Source organism: Ambystoma mexicanum, chromosome 1q (assembly GCF_040938575.1).
Source record: "Ambystoma mexicanum isolate Mex_15411 chromosome 1q, UKY_AmexF1_1, whole genome shotgun sequence".
NCBI lineage: Eukaryota > Metazoa > Chordata > Amphibia > Caudata > Ambystomatidae > Ambystoma > Ambystoma mexicanum.
The window spans coordinates 146,749,194-146,766,288 of record NC_090922.1 but is presented as its reverse complement, the minus strand read 5'-3'; the positions used below and the strand labels follow the sequence as shown (position 1 = coordinate 146,766,288).

The window sequence follows — 17,095 nt, the reverse complement described above, 5'->3', positions numbered from 1 at the left end:
GAGACTGTTTTAAAAGCGACCATATTTTAGCTGAGTTCTTCTCTTGGAGATGGTTTAACATGACCTCTGCGTCGCGTTGATACATCAGGGCTGTCCTTGCTCTTAGCCAATTCTTATGTTTGCATTTTAATGTATTCAATTGGCGTAAGCAGTCAGGAGAATTTTCTTTTATAATTTTCCTTCTATCAGCTCTATACCGAGTTTTATAGGTAGCTACTTCGTGGTCAAATGTATGCAGAGTTCTAGACTTTCTGCTATTGTGATCATTTCTCTTGGTCCTAAAGATCTGCATTTCTTCAACATAAGAAGGACAAGTGTTAAAACCGTAATGTGTATCATCATGCTGGGAACGGTTTAATGTTTCGCATAGAAGTTGTAAGGAGACAGGAGTCCAATAAAATCTATTTTGTGCCGAATTGGTCGTTAAATTACGAGCTAGAGATGAGTCATATAATTTGTCATCTACAAGCCAGGACCATTTTGTGGATTGAATATCATGGTCACTTATTTTCTGAGGTATGATTCGAAATTCATTTATATAGTTGAACAGATCTCGGTTTACGAAGGTGTAGTCAATTGTTGCAGTTTGTGAACCTCTATGCCAAGTGCTGTTAGATGGCATATCACCTTTTTTTGCTCCATTTAACATTAAAAACTGCCGTTCGAACATATAAGCATTCCATCATTTAGCTATCGGTGTCAGAGGTTTCCCCACTTGGGTTAAGCATGTTAAATTCAAATCGCCAGTTATAATTACATGATTGCAGGTTGGATCTAGTATTGTTAGATTTAATGCTTCATCCAAGGCATCAAAGAAATCAGAATCAGATATTGCAGAGTGATTCCAATAGACGTTTAACAACCCAATGTCAGATGACTTAAATTGTACCCTTACCAATTGCCGAAAGCTGTTTGGAGAGAACCAGGGCTCGATTTGCATGTTGGGGGAAGATTTTATGGCCACCATTAAACCTGCCATGGGTCTACCTCTGACTACACAATAGCAGGAGTCAATATTATAATATGATTATCCCACACTGGAGCGATGGACAGCCATATTTCCTGGAAAGCCAGAATGTCATATTTCAACAGTAAGCTATCTTTAGACTTAGTAAGATGCTTAAAGCCTCTTGTATTCCAGGAGGCTAGCGCTAGAGTTTTTGGATTTTGGACTAGTTAGTTATTATTCATTCTCGACTCTCTCTCCTCCAACATTTGACCATTCAAACTTGGAACATTTATCTGTGAGTTACAGCTTTGACCTTTTTGATATACATTTAATTTGGGCACACACTGGTTTCTGGAAATAGATGGTTGTTGTTGATCCCACAGGACTGGATTTATCAAGATAAAGCCCAATTCATAGAGATCATCTCTCGCCTCCCATACTGCATTTTTAACAAAGTTAGATTTCATCCATATCTTTATCATAGATAGGTCATTTCTGTGAGGGAATTCTATCTGGTCTATATCACTCGAACTTATTTCTTCAAGAGCATGTACCTCAGCGAATATGTTCATCACAGATTGCCTATTCAGGTCAAAACTTTGACAGGGTTGAGGTCGACACTGCATCATTAGGCAGTTTGTGTTAGCATCTTTCAATGGAATTCGGTACCCAGCTTTAGTTGTGTAGTGTGCTTTGGGCTGTGGTGGATTATTAGATTGTCTTATGGTTTTGCTCACTGGTGTGTGGACTCCCCCACCCATGTCTGTTCCCTTTGAATTCTCTTTCATATTTACTTGAGCAATAATTTTTTTTAAGGATTGTTCTATTTCCGATTTCCATTCTGACATGTGCATAAATTTATCCTGATTCTGCTTAGAAGATGCTTAGCTTTCCTCCCTCTTATTAGCATGTTCTGCTTTCTCCCTTGTTGACTGGATCTCCGTACTGTTAGGGCCACCATTTATCTGATTTGGTAGTCTAATTGTTGCATCAACTGCTTCACTGCTAATCACCCCACAGGGTTGCTCTTTTACAATATTGTCAATTTCAACTTCCTTTTGCTGATCAGCTAATTGAATTAAGTTGTTCAAGGGTTCATATTCTGAGGGCGTAATTTGCATCAATCGTTCTTGGCTCGCTTTTTTTGGGATATCACTTTTCGATATTTATTTGCAATAGCCATGCGAGCTACAGCTGCAGCTGTTTTAGGCAGTGTTAGAGTCTGGATGAACTGTTTTGTTCCTGTGATTTTGGAGTTGGCAACGGTTGGAGCATTTTTTGATTTTTTTGTGGTAGTTTTAGCATTCTTATTTGGTTCTTTCTTTCTTGTGTCAAAGATGTTATAGGTCGGGGCATTATCATTTTCTCCTACCCCTGTACCAGTTTGGGTAACACTACTTTTCTTCTGTATCAGAGGTTGCTTATCAGAGATTTCCAGATTCTTTGCTTTGTCTTTTTTTTTTTAGAACAAGATTGCCCAGATATGCACTCTTCTTTTTTTTTTTGAGTGCAACTTAAAGATGAGCTTTCCTGACCTTCAGCATTAGGGGATTTAATAATAATGTTTTCCTGTACCAGTTCTATTGGGCTTCCACCATTTTTTTTTTTTTGTTTTTGCCCCCAATTGTAATGCAGTCAGTTGATCTTGCGTGCAATCAATTAGCAGTATATCATCAGCCTGTGATTTTGTATCTTCAGTTCCTAGTTCTACATTTTTGATTCGGCTATTATGTCTATTATTTTGTTTTTCGCAGCATACACAGTATGACTCATTAACTGAATTTTTTTGGAGTAGTTTAATTAATAATGAGTGTTGATCATTCATTTTAGTATCCAACGTGTCATAAAGACGTGTAAGTGAAAATAGGGCTGCATTCATAGTTTGAAGAGAAGTTTCTAGTCCTATTATAAAACTTCCCGGCATTGCTTGTATTTTTTCATTTGGGGCAGAGTGATTCTGCCGCAGGGTCGGTTGTGCAAAAGAACAGGACAAAACCGATGAGGCATTATTCGTTGGGGAGAACCTCATAGGTGACTGATAGAAATCTTGTCTATCTATACTGTCATCTAAGTTCTGCTTCGAGTCAGTAGTCTGGTTTGTCTCCGGTGAACTGATTTTATTTCTATTCAAAGTGTCTTCCATTCTCACCTCCTCTACATTCTCACTGTCAGTGTTACCAACAGTGGTATCCTGTTCTCCTCCATCATCGCTTAAGCCTGGATTAAATTGTATACTTGGGAAGCTTTCTGTTGCCTTAATTTTTGGATCCACCCTCCCCTTTTCTTGGAGTTCAATTAAATTCAGTAATCCTGCCGCAATTAATGAGTCTGGTAGAGACGATTGAATATCCACGCTATTCCCCTGCGTATCTGCACGTGTTAGATCCTGCTTAGTTGGAAGCTCGACCAGCCCTGCGGTTTGAACAATTTCAATTGTTTTTCCACTTTTTCCCCTTAGAGCACAACATTTTCTGATATCAGCCATCACCGAACAAGCTCTTATACTCGAGGCTGATTTGCTGACCCGTACAAGATTAATTGACCTTGAAGACGTTTTGGGCGTGGAAATGGCTTCACGCGCACACACATCAATGACTTCTTTTGGCGGCATCCCGGTGCGCAGCGTCATCACCATTTTAAGTACAACAGCTTGGGGCAGCCACTTAGTTGTTACAAATGTTATTAACAGAAAAATCGATTTCCCTCCTTGCTCGCTTTTGAATTCAAGACAGACAATACTATGTGATTGGTGATTGTTTAAATATGCTATCACTCCAGATCACATTTGTTAGTGAGTGATGCTCATTTTTTCCACAGTAGACAAACTTTTGAACAGATATACATTTAAACACAGAATTATCTGATGAAAAAGAATATTATGTTTGCCTAGAGCCCTCAGACCCTCAGCCAGCAGACAGCTGACAGCACTTCTCAAAAGCACTTCCTCCAAATGCGCGCGCGCCAAATGCGCGCGGCTCGTTGTTTAAGAGGATTATGGGAGAAGGGGGCGGAGCTTAGGCTTGTCGTTCTAAAAATGAGTGGAATAAGAAGGTATGTTATATGAATAATACTGCAAATTATGTCCTTGATAAATGCTATAAGAGTCTCTTTTTTTCTCTGTATCTTTACCAAGTCAAATGTTGTAGGTCAGCATCCACAGAAAAACGGGCATTCTGGCTCCTCCACAGCCGACAGCACTTCTCAAAAGCACTTCCTCCAAATGCGCGCGCGGCTCGTTGTTTAAGAGGATTATGGGAGAAGGGGGCGGAGCTTAGGCTTGTCGTTCAAGTCAAATGTTGTAGTTCAGCATCCACAGAAAAACGGGCATTCGGGCTCCTCCACAGCCGACAGCACTTCTCAAAAGCACTTCCTCCAAATGCGCGCGCTAATTGGTTCTGATTCTTTGCCAATTTTCGCTTCAACCTCAACCTTGCCTCACACCTTTAGCATTCACAAAGTCTTTGGTTGCCTTACCCTGGTGACCTAAACAAACGCTGCCTCGTGTATCACAGTGCAAGCCCTTAATTAGCTCAATCAATGCAGGGTCCATACATTGAGTCCTCATAGTGTCCCAAATTATCTTCCTATTGACCATATCAAAAGCAGCTTTAGGGTCAATGAAACCTGCATATAGGGACCCCTTCCCCCACACATATTTCATAATCAGGAGCACTAAACAAAAACCCTGTTCAATGGTCTGCATCCTCCTACGAAACCTGCCCTGTGCTGGAGTTATGATGTTAGCATCAGCCTCTCATTGTAGGATTCTAGTCAATACCACCTTTGAGAACATTTTCCCAGAGAGGTCCAGAAGGGAGATTGGTCTAAAATGTGCAGGGTCATCCCAATTTCCTTTTTTGAATACAGGGACTAGCTGTGCTATTTTCCAAGATTCAGGGATTAGCCCCTGTTTTCATGATCAAATTACACCAAGAACGCAGGGTGGGCACCCAAACCATTTTGTCAAGTTTAAAATGTAAAAAGGTTTGTTGGAACTCCATCCAGTCCTGGGTCTTTTCCCAAGGCCTGAGATTATAGGACCTCCCCAACGTCAACGAGAGAAAAGGGGTCTATAGATTAGTAGGAGAAATTTGGGTAAAGTTGATGAAAGGTGGGTGCAACATAAGAGAAAATCAGTTCTAGGGCTAGATACACAATTGAGAGATTTAGCTAAGAATTGAAGGCGTGACAACACGGTCGGGCCACCACTCCGATTTTGAGATCTATTTACTGTGATGATGTTATAACCTTCTGTGACACGTCATCAAAATTAGGGGATGAAACATCTAAAAGACATGATTCAGCTAAAAATAAAATATCAGTTTCCCGAGTACCTATAAAATCACCAATATCCATGCAGGGCCTGGCTGCTCATTCTTCATGTTTTTATTTCAAAGAGGGCTGTATTATCTGTACATAAATTGACATTAGTTATATGTTTAGTGGTGAAGTTTTAGATTGAGTCACTAGTGTCCTGTTGTTCGACCAGAATTCAACCAGTTATTTTTTATAGGTGTATGTAAGTGTATGTGGAGTGGGGAAGTGGTGGGCAGGAGGTGTGCGCGTGAAGCATGGAGGTGGTTATGGAGGGGCCCATTATAAGAAAAAAATTGGTCGAACAAATGTGCATGACCAAAATGAAAAATAAGTTGATCAAGACACATAGAAAATAATTATATGGACAGTTTTTCCTGGGGACTGTAGACATTGGCTTTGAAAGTAAATGCATTATGTATAAGGAATAACATGTTTAATAGGGGACATCCCTCTGCCCCATCCTCGAAGCAGATGAGCTTGGGTAGCTTGCTTTTGGTGTGCCAGAACACCAAGTAATCTGCAAATTTAAAGGAAATAAAGAGTATTTCTCATTGTATTACTTCATTCAAAGTGTCATCGTTTAGCTTGATGAGTGATACTATATGGAATTGAAATGAAAATGTGATTCCCGGCATAATATATGTGTCCATATTTAGGAGAATTGAGTGGTTAGGCAGGTAAGAGTCTAAAGTACTTTGGGGCCAGGATTGGATGGGAGAGGACTATTGTTTTTTTTTTTGTAAACGCTATATGTCACCTAAGCCATTCGATTAGGTTCTATCAGTGCTTTAAATGAGCCGGGGCCAGCCGGGCCAGGCCCCGGCAGTCTCCAATAAGTGGGGAAGAGCCAGAGCCCCCCTGTCCCACCATGCCACGGTGGGACACATTATCCTGCCACGGTCGCAGACGCGTCGGGTGATGCGCCTGCCATTATCAAGCAAGGCAGCTGTGTGAACATTTTCCCTTACACCACTGATAAATACATAGATGCTGTGAAGAAACAGTCTGCATCTCAATCAAAAAATAAAGGAAGACGTTGCTGGGTATCTTTTTCAAATTCGAGCAGTAGCAGCTCAGACGACCAAGTCCGGTACAATCAGCAACAACAACAAGCATTCGGAAACGATTTACCGCCCCTCCTTTTTTGGGCAGAGGAGGGCCAGGAGGCCTGTTCTGGGGACAACAATGGTTTCCTCCATATCATCTGCCACAACGCCAATTTCGAGGATGGAGACGCTCGAACAGATAAATACTTGTGACCAACAAATGCCAATTTTTAATTTAGCCAAAGTTGAATTGACATCTGCCCAGATTTCAGTAATATCGAAAGGGCTTTCATTTGTACCCACTTAACCGACGGACTGGTTCGAAACTGAACTAGAAATTCGACATTTTCTTAAAACTATCCGCCTTAGAGTTTTTTTCAATGAATTCCCTGATACTGAACCGGCTACTGATACCAGTTTACGTGTTCCTTCTACTTCCAAACCACAAGATAACGAAATGCCTAAAGAAATTTTGACTTTCGAAAAATGTATTCTCCGAGATCTAGACAAACTCAAAACTAAGGAGAAACCTCTGAGATACAATCTTTCCCTGTCGGAAAATCAGCATTGATGGAATTATCAAAAAATTCTTCCATCATTATAAAACCGGCTGATAAGGGCAGGGGAATAGTCGTGATGTCAAAAGTACAATATCTGGATATGATGAATGATCTACTGCAAGAGCAACCTAGCTACAAAAAACTCAGGAAAGATCCTACAAGTGATATTAGATCTGAAATAGAGAGCGCAGTACAGTTTGCCCATGACCGCGAATGGATCACAGACAGGGAATCTAAATTTCTGACCACAAGCCAAGGCCGCATACCTACAATGTATGCACTCCCGAAGATACAAAAAAACACGGGAAAACCACCTGGGAGACCGAGTCTCTGGCTGCGGGTCTATACTCGAGCCTTTGTCCAAATTTATAGACACTTTTTTGAAACCCATTAGCGTCTGCACTGAAACTTATCTTAGGGATATGACTCATACAATTACGATTTTTGAGAATCTTGACTTTTACCAATCAACTCAGAGACTAGTAACAATGGACATCCAGTCACTTTATACTAGTATACCCCAAGAGCAGGCAATTGACTGTATGCGAGAACTCCTCACAGAGCATGATAGACAGGATTGAGTCTCTCATAAATTTATTTTGGAACTCATGACCCTAGCATTAAATAAAAACTACATTGATTTCAATGGTCAATTCTACCTGCAGACGAAGGGTACAGTGATGGGGACAGCATTTGCCCCAAGTCTAGCTATACTTTTCATGTCTCAATTTGAATCACAACACATTTTATCTATTACCAACCCCTTCCGTTACTTCATAACCAAGTGAAAGAGGTGCATAGATGATATCATCTTCATCTGGACTGGGTCAGAGTCAGATTTGGCACTTTTTCTTAACTGGTTGAACAATATAGATACCAACATTAAGTTCACAATGGAATCCAACACCAAGCAAATTGCTTTTTTAGACCTGGTCATTAAAGATGAATCAGGCAAATTGAAATGCTCTCTGTATAACTAAACAAGTGCCCGCAACACTCTGTTGCACTACTCCAGCAATCATCCACGCCATATCCGTGATAATTTACCATATGGACAGTTTCTCCTCATTCGGAGAAACTGTTCTAATTTAAATGATTTCTATGAACAATCTGAAAATTTGAGCACCCGTCTTATCGAAGGAGGTTACCCAAAAGGCTTGATCAATAAAGCCAAAAAGAGGGCACGTTTCATTGACAGGGATATATTGCTCTCCCCAAAAACTGCCACTGACTCTTTATCTGGCACTGATAGTGCACAAATGAAGTGTGCCATAACCCATGGACCACAAACCTTCCAGATCAAAAAAGTGATATCAAAATACTGGCCTATTGTAAAACTCAGTTTGCCCGACACACCATTACCGAGGTTTGCCTTGAAAAGGGCAAAAACATTCATGACAAACTAGTACATTCAAATTTTAAGAAAGACCCTCCAAGAATGGGTCTCTGGGACCTAAGAACAACTGTTGGTCAATTCCCGTGTGGATCTTGCTCAGTCTGTCAATTTACAAGAAAACTCAAGGAGATTGGGGTTAAAACTTGGACACTTTCGTTCTAGACAAACTGCAAAACTAAACAAGTAGTGTACTGCATCCAATGTCCTTGTGGACTTCGATACGTTGGACAAACGTCTCGACCTGTCCACATTAGGATTTCTGAACATCGTTCTAGAATTCGTTGCAGAAAGGAATCTGCATCTCTTGTAAATCATTATATTGAACTACAACACTCCGCCAATGACATTCTGTGGTGGATCCTAGATGTAGTCAAAAATACACCCAATGTGTCACGCTGTCTTCTTCAGAAGGAAGCACGATGGATTCATTGTTTATCGACCCATATTAGTGGGTTAAATGAGGATTTCTTCCCCATATCCTGAGTACATTTGCTAGTACATTTGCTGATTCTTCCTCTTTCCCGTCTTTTTCCTTTTGTTTCCGACATCTAGGCCTAGACCTCATCCACATACATCAACAATAGACTGCTGAGGCTACTCCCACTGCAGTCGCTTGCCATCTTGCAATTGTTTTCCCTGTCTGCCTCTTTGCCTTTTTTATCCCTGCATTTATGCATCCCTGATTTATGCACTCCAGATGCATGCAATTTTCTTTCTCCCTTCTGACCCTCATCCTTCAAGTTTCAGTATTATTATCGTCTGATCAGTGATCTATCCGCTTGCCTGCTCTGCCTTATTATTTTGAATCTTTTTATCTGGTGCGCGTGACTTCTTGATTCTAATTGATTTCATTTTTATTTGTTTATATTTCTCACTGAGCCACATAAAACCTTTACGATTGGCCACATTACTACTTGTCCGCTTTCTCTCAGATTCCATTTGTATACGTCTCGTATCATACTGAAATTAGGAGCTTTCTTGATCCTCCTATGCCGTACGGTTGCGCCCTTGCTACAGTTATCCCCCTTTTTTCACCATACCTTCAAGTAAAACCTCCTGGACGTTTAATCCACTTTCGTGCCCCATTCATTTGGCACCAGCAGCTTCAGCCTCATTTTACATCAGATGACCCAAAACGTAACTGACAATCTGTAGGTCAGCTCTACAGGGGCCTGGCATTTCTAACCAATCAAAACCCCCAAAATAAGGAGGCACGTCGATTGCGAGCCTTTCCCGGCTCCCGAATGACGCTGTCCAATGAGAGGCGGCCTTGCAGCCATTGCCCTCCCTTCTTTTGTCCTTCAAGCTCCATGTTCTAACCAGGCTGCACTCACGTTGGAGCTCTTTGCACAGTCGGGTCGTCCTGGCTGCTTCCGAGCGAGCTGTGAATAATGGTAAGACGGCTCTCTTCCAGTCCATTAAATTTCAATCTTTCCTTCAAGACTTGACCTGCATTTTATTTTACCTCGTACATTTTCATTTTGATAACGATTCAAGACGCGCTTATTCATTCACGTCTCTCTATTTATTTTCTTCACCACAGAGACAGTTTTCTCTGCGCACTTTTGAAGTTATGAGGCTCACCAACTACCACTCCAGGCATCACTATAAGCTTTAAGCAATTTTCAAAGTCGTCTTGTCTCGAAGGTAGGCAGCTGTTACTTCACTGGTCCACGACCATTCATGTGCCTATAAGCAACTTCATTTAGTTTTTTGTCGACAGTTTTACATGCATTCAATTTGCTTATAGGTTTACCAAACCGGATCCATCTGATGTTACCCCATGGTCCCTGGATTCATTCTATAGCATGCTAAGCAATGTTACACCGGCAATAATTTGTTTCAGTGCCAAGCTACACCCATTGACAGGTAGTTCTACAATTATATAGCGCCCATTATGCACCTGGAACATTTCTGGGTCTCTGTTATGCAAAGGAATAATTCTTAAAACCTCTTTTTCGAAATTAGATTCTTTAGAGGGTGTTTTCCCTTTGCATCTCACTGTGACGATGTAGCGCTGGTGTGGTCACCCCTGACCCAATCGTCCAGACGCCCTGCACCGGTAGCCGGCAAGCACTGCGCCTGGCTACTCCTACTTAGCCACAGTCCTAATTATTGGTAAATTTTGTCCTTTGGCTTCTTACTTTCGCTGCAAGCAATCTTGGTAGAATTTAGTAACAAGATTATCTTTTTTCACATTATTTATTATGTTCATGTCTGCTTCTCCACAGGGCCCAGTTATTGTGTCTTTTTTTCGCCCTGAGGAAGGCAACTAAATCACCTCTTGAAATCATTTGCCAGACAGGTGGCTCTTTTGCCGAAACGTGTTGAAGATGTCTATTTAGTTTGATGTTTTTGTCACTTTCTATGTAATGACACGCACACATAGGCAGACATGTCAACCAAAAGAATAAAAAAGTATAAGTAAATTCTTCCAACCTGAGATTTTTATTAAATTTATCCTGAATAATTTGAGTGCTGGCTGAATACAAGTCAACATTTAGAGTGCTGGCTGAATATAAGTCATCACTTAGAGTTGGCATTTTATTTCTTTTCTTCTTTTTAGTCTATATTGTTTGTTATTATCTGAAATGGGATCATTGTTTTTGATTTTTTGTGTTAAAGTCTAACAGTTGCACTACAGACCAGTTTATTTATTCGTTTACAAGATTGTTTTCTTTATTTATTTATTCTCCATGATGTTTTTTTGTAAAATAAATACTTTCACCTTTTCACTGAGACTATCCTGATTGCTTTCAGAGTTTGTTGCAGCCTAAATTTGTTGGTTCAGTGATACCCCTTTTGGTACACTCTTTAAATAAGTCGATATTCAAACTATTTCTCAATTGAATTTACAGCAGTGTGGACCCTATTGTTTTTGTCTAGCTCACAGTCCCTCTCTACTATTGCCTTTGGGACACTCCCCCCTCATTTGTGTTTGTGTGACTGACAAGTGCAAGCCAGCCTGAGTGGTGCTGTGGCTGGCACTTCTGTCAGTCACTGTAACATCCTCTTGTGACCCTTGCGAGGCTTACAAACCTCACTGAGGGTCACAAGAGGAAGTTGCAGTGCCAACCCAGCCCTGATAAAAATGGTGCCCAATGTTGGACTTACATGTTGCCACGGACTCCATGCCCTTGCCTTCCACGATGAACACGAGCAGCCACTTCTACAACCATGGCAAGGTAAGTGACTGCCACTGACTTGGATGTTGTAGTTTCAACTGGTTGAGACAAACTTCTCACTTATATGTTCGCCTCGACCAGCTGAAACTGCAAGACACATCTGTTGCTCTCTCTTCTTTTCTGTGCCCCTTCCTTTCATCTCCTCCCTGTGCCTGAGGTCTCCCTTGCTACCCCTATGGTCTCCCTCTGTCCCCACAGGGCCTCCCCAGGCCATCCCCACCCCCATGTGGTCCCCCTGTGATGTTCCCTTGTGCCCCCTTCCCGTACACAGGTGTTGCCTGTTTTGCTTGATTCTTTTACCCTGCCCCCCCCTGCAGCCTCCTTCTGCAGGAGTCTGCCCTGATACATTCCGGTTTCACCATCACCGTCTTGTGGCCAATGCTGGATTTGACTTTTATGGACATCATTTATTCACGGTGCGTAACCCTTTCTCAACTCTCATGCTGGACATGCTTTGCATCTTGGTGGCCCTGAATCATGCTGTTCCCATCATCAGCTTGTATCCTGGCTGGCAACATGTGTTACTACTGACTTCTGCAATTGTATTCGCTCTCCCCTCTTGCTTCTCCACCTTTTTGACTCGTTACTCTCTGTTCTCTCCTCCTCTCCCTATCTCTTCCCCTCCTCCCCTTACTTTCTTCTATGCACTTACTCTATCAAAATTGTCCCTGGACATAGTATGATAGCAACCTCGTCTGTCTCCTACCCCCTCCCCTTACTAAAATGTCGTCAGGCCTAGTACAATAGTCGTTTGTTTTGGTCCTCCCCTCCCTTTCTGCAACCCTCTCCCTCACCTTTTGTTTTTCACCAGCTCTACCAGAAATGTCGTCAGGCCTAGTACGGTAGTCGCCTGTCTGTTTCCATTTCCTTCCCACTCTCCCCCTCCCTTCCTTATCTATGACTTAGCTCTTGCACTATCTGAAATGTTGTCAGACCGAGTACGATAGTTAATTTCACATCCTTACTGTTTATGGCCTCTAAGAATGTCATTGTATTTTCCCTTGTTCCCTCCCTTGCCTTGAAGCACTTTGAAACACATTGTGTATAGGCGCTATATAAATAAACATATCATATCATATCCTTTGCTACCCCTTTCTTCTTTTTTTAATGGACGCTCTTGGGCTGTAGCTAGCACCATGTGGCTCTTTCTTCTGGAGTAGCTTGCTTTCTTGTTGGTTGGGTGATATTGTATGTATATTTGTTCTATATAAAGCAAATAAGCATAAGTGCTATATAATAACACATCATTATCATTTGGCCTTAGATGTCTGCTTGCATTCACAGTAATTTGGTAATATGGGCTTACTGTAAGGGTAAACAGTAAGACAGAAACACATGATCACAGTGCAAAGGATGTTTATTGAACTTCAGTTGGGTTTGTAAAACGGCTATCTAATTCTAAATCTAAAGATGAAAGCAAGCTACGAACATCAAATAATAATAACACAGTCCTAGTCGAGTCTGTCAAAATAAAAAGCACCTATGCTAATAAACCTATTGCCAGTCCCTAGCTCTAAATACAAAATAGTATGGGGAACAATGTTATGTAAAAGACAAGTGTTCAAGAAATGATATGTCAGGATATCTGAGGCGTTGGCTCCCCTTCCCAACATTTTCAGCACGAGACAAAGCGGCACACTCAAGATTAGCACAGTCTCTGGTTCCTCTAGCACAAGGATGCAGTTCAAATTTCAGTATCAGAGCCTTCTGTGTCAAAGTCTCTTTGCCATTCAAAGTCTCTTACTTCAGAGGGACTGATGCAACAAACAAACATTAAAAAGTTCCTTTTTCCTCAGAATTCTCATGTATAACTTCTTGGGTGATTTTTGGATCACCCTATATCCCCCTCTTCTGTGTTCAGACCCACTTTAACACAAAACCTTTAGTTGGTCTCCCTGTGCCAGGCTCGGACCAAATCCATGTACTTTTCCAAACTTTCTCTATTTCATCGAAATCAAAGCCTTTTGATTGTGTGCAGGATTTTACTTGACCCGTCGCAGGACCACTTTGATTCACATTTATTTGTTCTCTTTCAATTGATCTCCTTCCGCCGTGCTTGGACCAACTTTATCTACTTTTATCACTTCTCAGCTGGGTACCTTACAGAGACCTTCGAATGAGCACCCATGTGGTGCCGGACGGTTGTAGGTCAAAGGATCGACAACCAAAGGGTCGAATGGTCAAAGGATCGACACCAAAGGACCGAAAACCAAAGGATCAAATTCTTTTACATTTTTTTTTTGTTGGGGGGGTCCCCTCCCAACCCCTGTTTTTGTGGTAAAAACCACTTTTTTTACCAAACGAAAACCCCCCAAAAAAATATATAATTAAAAAAATAAATTGATCCTTTGGTTTTCGATCCTTTGGTGTCGATTCTTTGACCATCCGACCCTTTGGATTCGATCCTTTGACCAGACACCGTGCTGGACCACTCTATCAAAGGTATTGTAGCTTGCTTTACTGTTCAAACACTCATCAGTGGTTCAACTTCACTTGCCATACAATGTTGTTTCTTGCAACCTTGGCTTCAACACAGTCCAGTCTGGTTTTGGTTTCCCCAACTCACCGCTGTGTTTATTTCACTGATGCTGCTTTGTTCCTGGCTCCAAGTGACGGAACCACAGTGACTGGTGATTCTCCCCACCTTGATTATTGACGCGCGAGGGCCCCGGGTACCTCTGACACACAATGCAGAATTCTTCAGCCTGGTTTCCTGGTCTTACACTTTCTATTCTCAAGGTTTCGTGAAAGTAACAGTTCCTTGTCGAAAAGGTCAAGGGAACTTCCTTTCTGGCGACCCCTTTCTGTTTTGCCATCTTTCTTCTCTCGTTAAACTGCCATCTTGGAACTGCTGTTTGCTCGTGTGATTTCCCTCGCTCAGATGTGCTCTTGTGCTCTGCCATTTATCCGTGTGAGTAAGTGTAATGGGAGTCAGGTGTGTGTGATGGTCAGTAACTGTCTGACCTCGCCTGACCATTGTATTGGGATGCGTCAGGTATAATGCTCCGGTGTTAGTCTGTTTTCTCTCATAGCAGGCTGTCTGTGAGAAAATGTTTGTGTTGTAAAAGGGGAGGGGGTTGAGTTCCTAAATATCCTACCTGGTAGGGTGGTTTGAAGGTGTTACAAGGAAGGGGATACTGCGTCTCACCATCTGGTGTCCCACACCCCGAAGCCCCTCACCCAGGTGATCCTCCTGCACTGGTCCACCCCCATGAAGTGGATCCAAAAGCGATGGCCATGTCCTGGCCACCTGGATGACAGACCCCTAGGGACTAGTGGGTGAGATATCTTCTAGTTTCTCACACTATACACACTGATATTAACGATACATATAGTGATACATTCTTGTATGAAATGTTTTTCACATTAGAGTGATATTGTAACCATATTTTTCGTAGTGTACTAAATGCTATGTGATGCCACTTCCTGTTTTGTCAAAGGGGGAAAAGTTATGTTCCATCACTTCCTGTGATGTCATTTTAGGGTGTGGTCAAATGACATCACTGCCTGTGATGTCATCAGAAGTCAAGGGTTGTGTGATATCACTTCCGCTAACCCTGGCATTTTGGTGCAACAACGTCCCTGCGGGCCAGGGCCATCAATGGAAGAGCAGTGTACATAAAGAACAAGTATTGGCAATAAGAACAGTCTTGGCTTTTATGTAGGCATGTGAATGGCACTTTGCCAGGCACTGCCATAGTGGTATTAACTGGCCATCGATGGAAGCAGCTGAAAAATGGTGCAAGTACCTGGGAATTTAATAACAATGCCTGGCAAATGCCTAAAACTTATATACAAGCCAAAACTGTATGATGCAGCAGCACCATAAATATTGTTCATGCTTGACCGTCACAACTGGGCCATCATTGGTATTCCAGCTGCTCCTATTACGCGGCTGCCTCAGTGTAGTGCCTTTGAAGGGTTGTCTTGCCTCACCTATGTACCAGCATGCTAATGAACCTGCTAATGTATCTCAACACCTACCCTTTTGTTAAGGGTCCAATACAGAATTACCTTGAGCTTTCAATTGTTATATCTTAAGGAATGTAGCAAGTAGACTGTGTAGCGATATGCACTTAGTTATGTAGGCCAGACCATTTTTACATGTTCGTCTTTAGGCCAAGGCCATCAAGGCTTAGACCATGCCCATCATGCAAGCCACGCCTCAAATGATGCCCCCCCCTCAATTTATTATCCCACTTAAAGCACTGGGTTCTGCCACCAGGTGGTGTAACGCTTTAAACAGTTAGGAGTCTGAGAGACTACAAATAGGAGAGACTATTCAACCATACTAACCTGGGGATTCATAGTAGAGAATCTACAGAAACAGCTTGTACTTGGTACGTTGCACATGTCTGGGGCACTAGCGATGATGTCCCGAAATCTGGCAATCTGCAGAAAGGATGCAACAAAGTTGATGACCTATAGTGAGAGGTTTCCTATCATGCTCAGAATCTTAAGTTACATTAGTTTCACTATTTGTTTATAAAAGAGCAAAGGCATAGGGCCTTATAAGAGTTGGGCAGTATCTCGAGTGGGATACCGCCCATCTTTATTTGCCCGCCGGATCACGGGTTGGCCGCTAAACGTTAATCCCTATTCCCCATTCGGTCTATTGGGATCAATGGGGAATTTTCGGTGCAATTACTGCGCTAATATCGCTGGCAGGAATTGTGCCAAAAATTGGCATTTTCCTGGCATGTTTATGCCCAACTCTGAGATGGCGGTAAACATGCCAGACTCGCGATTGGGTGGAGCCGTAAATGCTGTGGTAACCATGTTATGGTAAGTTAAGCAACCATGGGCCTCATTACGACCCAGGCGGTAAGTTACCGCCTGGGCCGTGACTTTACCACCATGGCGTAAACTACGTTTACGCCATGGTGGTTGGCGGACTTACCGCCCCATTCCGGCCTAGGCGGGGCGGTAAGTCCCCAATCCCCATTTACCCTTCCCCATTCCCATTTTTGACCCATAGGGCATAATGGGAGTGGGGAAGGCGTTAATTACGCCACCGTAAATTACGGTGGCGTAATTAACTCCATGGTCCCTTAGCGCCATGGATTTTAACACCTGCTAAAAGCAGGTGTTAAAAGCACCATGGCGCTAGGGGACCTCGTAATCAGGCGGTAAGGGGCGGCGCTGTTAACGCTGCCGTTAACCCCTTACCGCCTGAGTCGTAATGAGGCCCCATAACTCATGCCACCACCATGCACTGCTAAGGCTAACACCCATGACATCAACGATGACATCACAAATGCCATTGGGGACATCACTGATGACATCACATGTCTGGCACCCTCTTTTTTTGTTCACTGACATATCTAGGCCATGGGGTTTTCTTCACTGACAGTCAGGAACAAAAATTCAAAAGGTACTATATTTGTAGACCTTCTCATATGTTCTTACACTACTTTCCTTAGGGTCAGTCACATCATATGATACATATACATAGGGGAAGAAGCAGGCCTAAAACACAGCAATCATTTCTGTGCATGAAGATAGTTTATGAACACTTTCTGGTAATACTGCTGCTCTTTTGATTACTTTACTTTCCCTGTATATGCTCATTTATGTATGCGTTGTGGTCTCTTTATGTTTTGTGTGTAGTAGTACAATCATGTAGTAAGTGAGACATTAAT

At 42.2% G+C, this 17,095-nt stretch overlaps 1 protein-coding gene across 1 annotated transcript in view; it reads right to left on the bottom strand.

Annotated features, from left to right (window-relative positions):
- The window catches only part of LOC138521059 (uncharacterized), a 512,462-nt gene that overhangs the window by 237,371 nt on the left and 257,996 nt on the right, over nucleotides 1-17,095 (bottom strand). Inside the window, exon 10 of the mRNA XM_069633584.1 lies at nucleotides 15,750-15,845. Coding sequence (XP_069489685.1) covers nucleotides 15,750-15,845 — 96 coding nt within the window. The remainder of the gene's footprint in view (nucleotides 1-15,749; nucleotides 15,846-17,095) is intronic.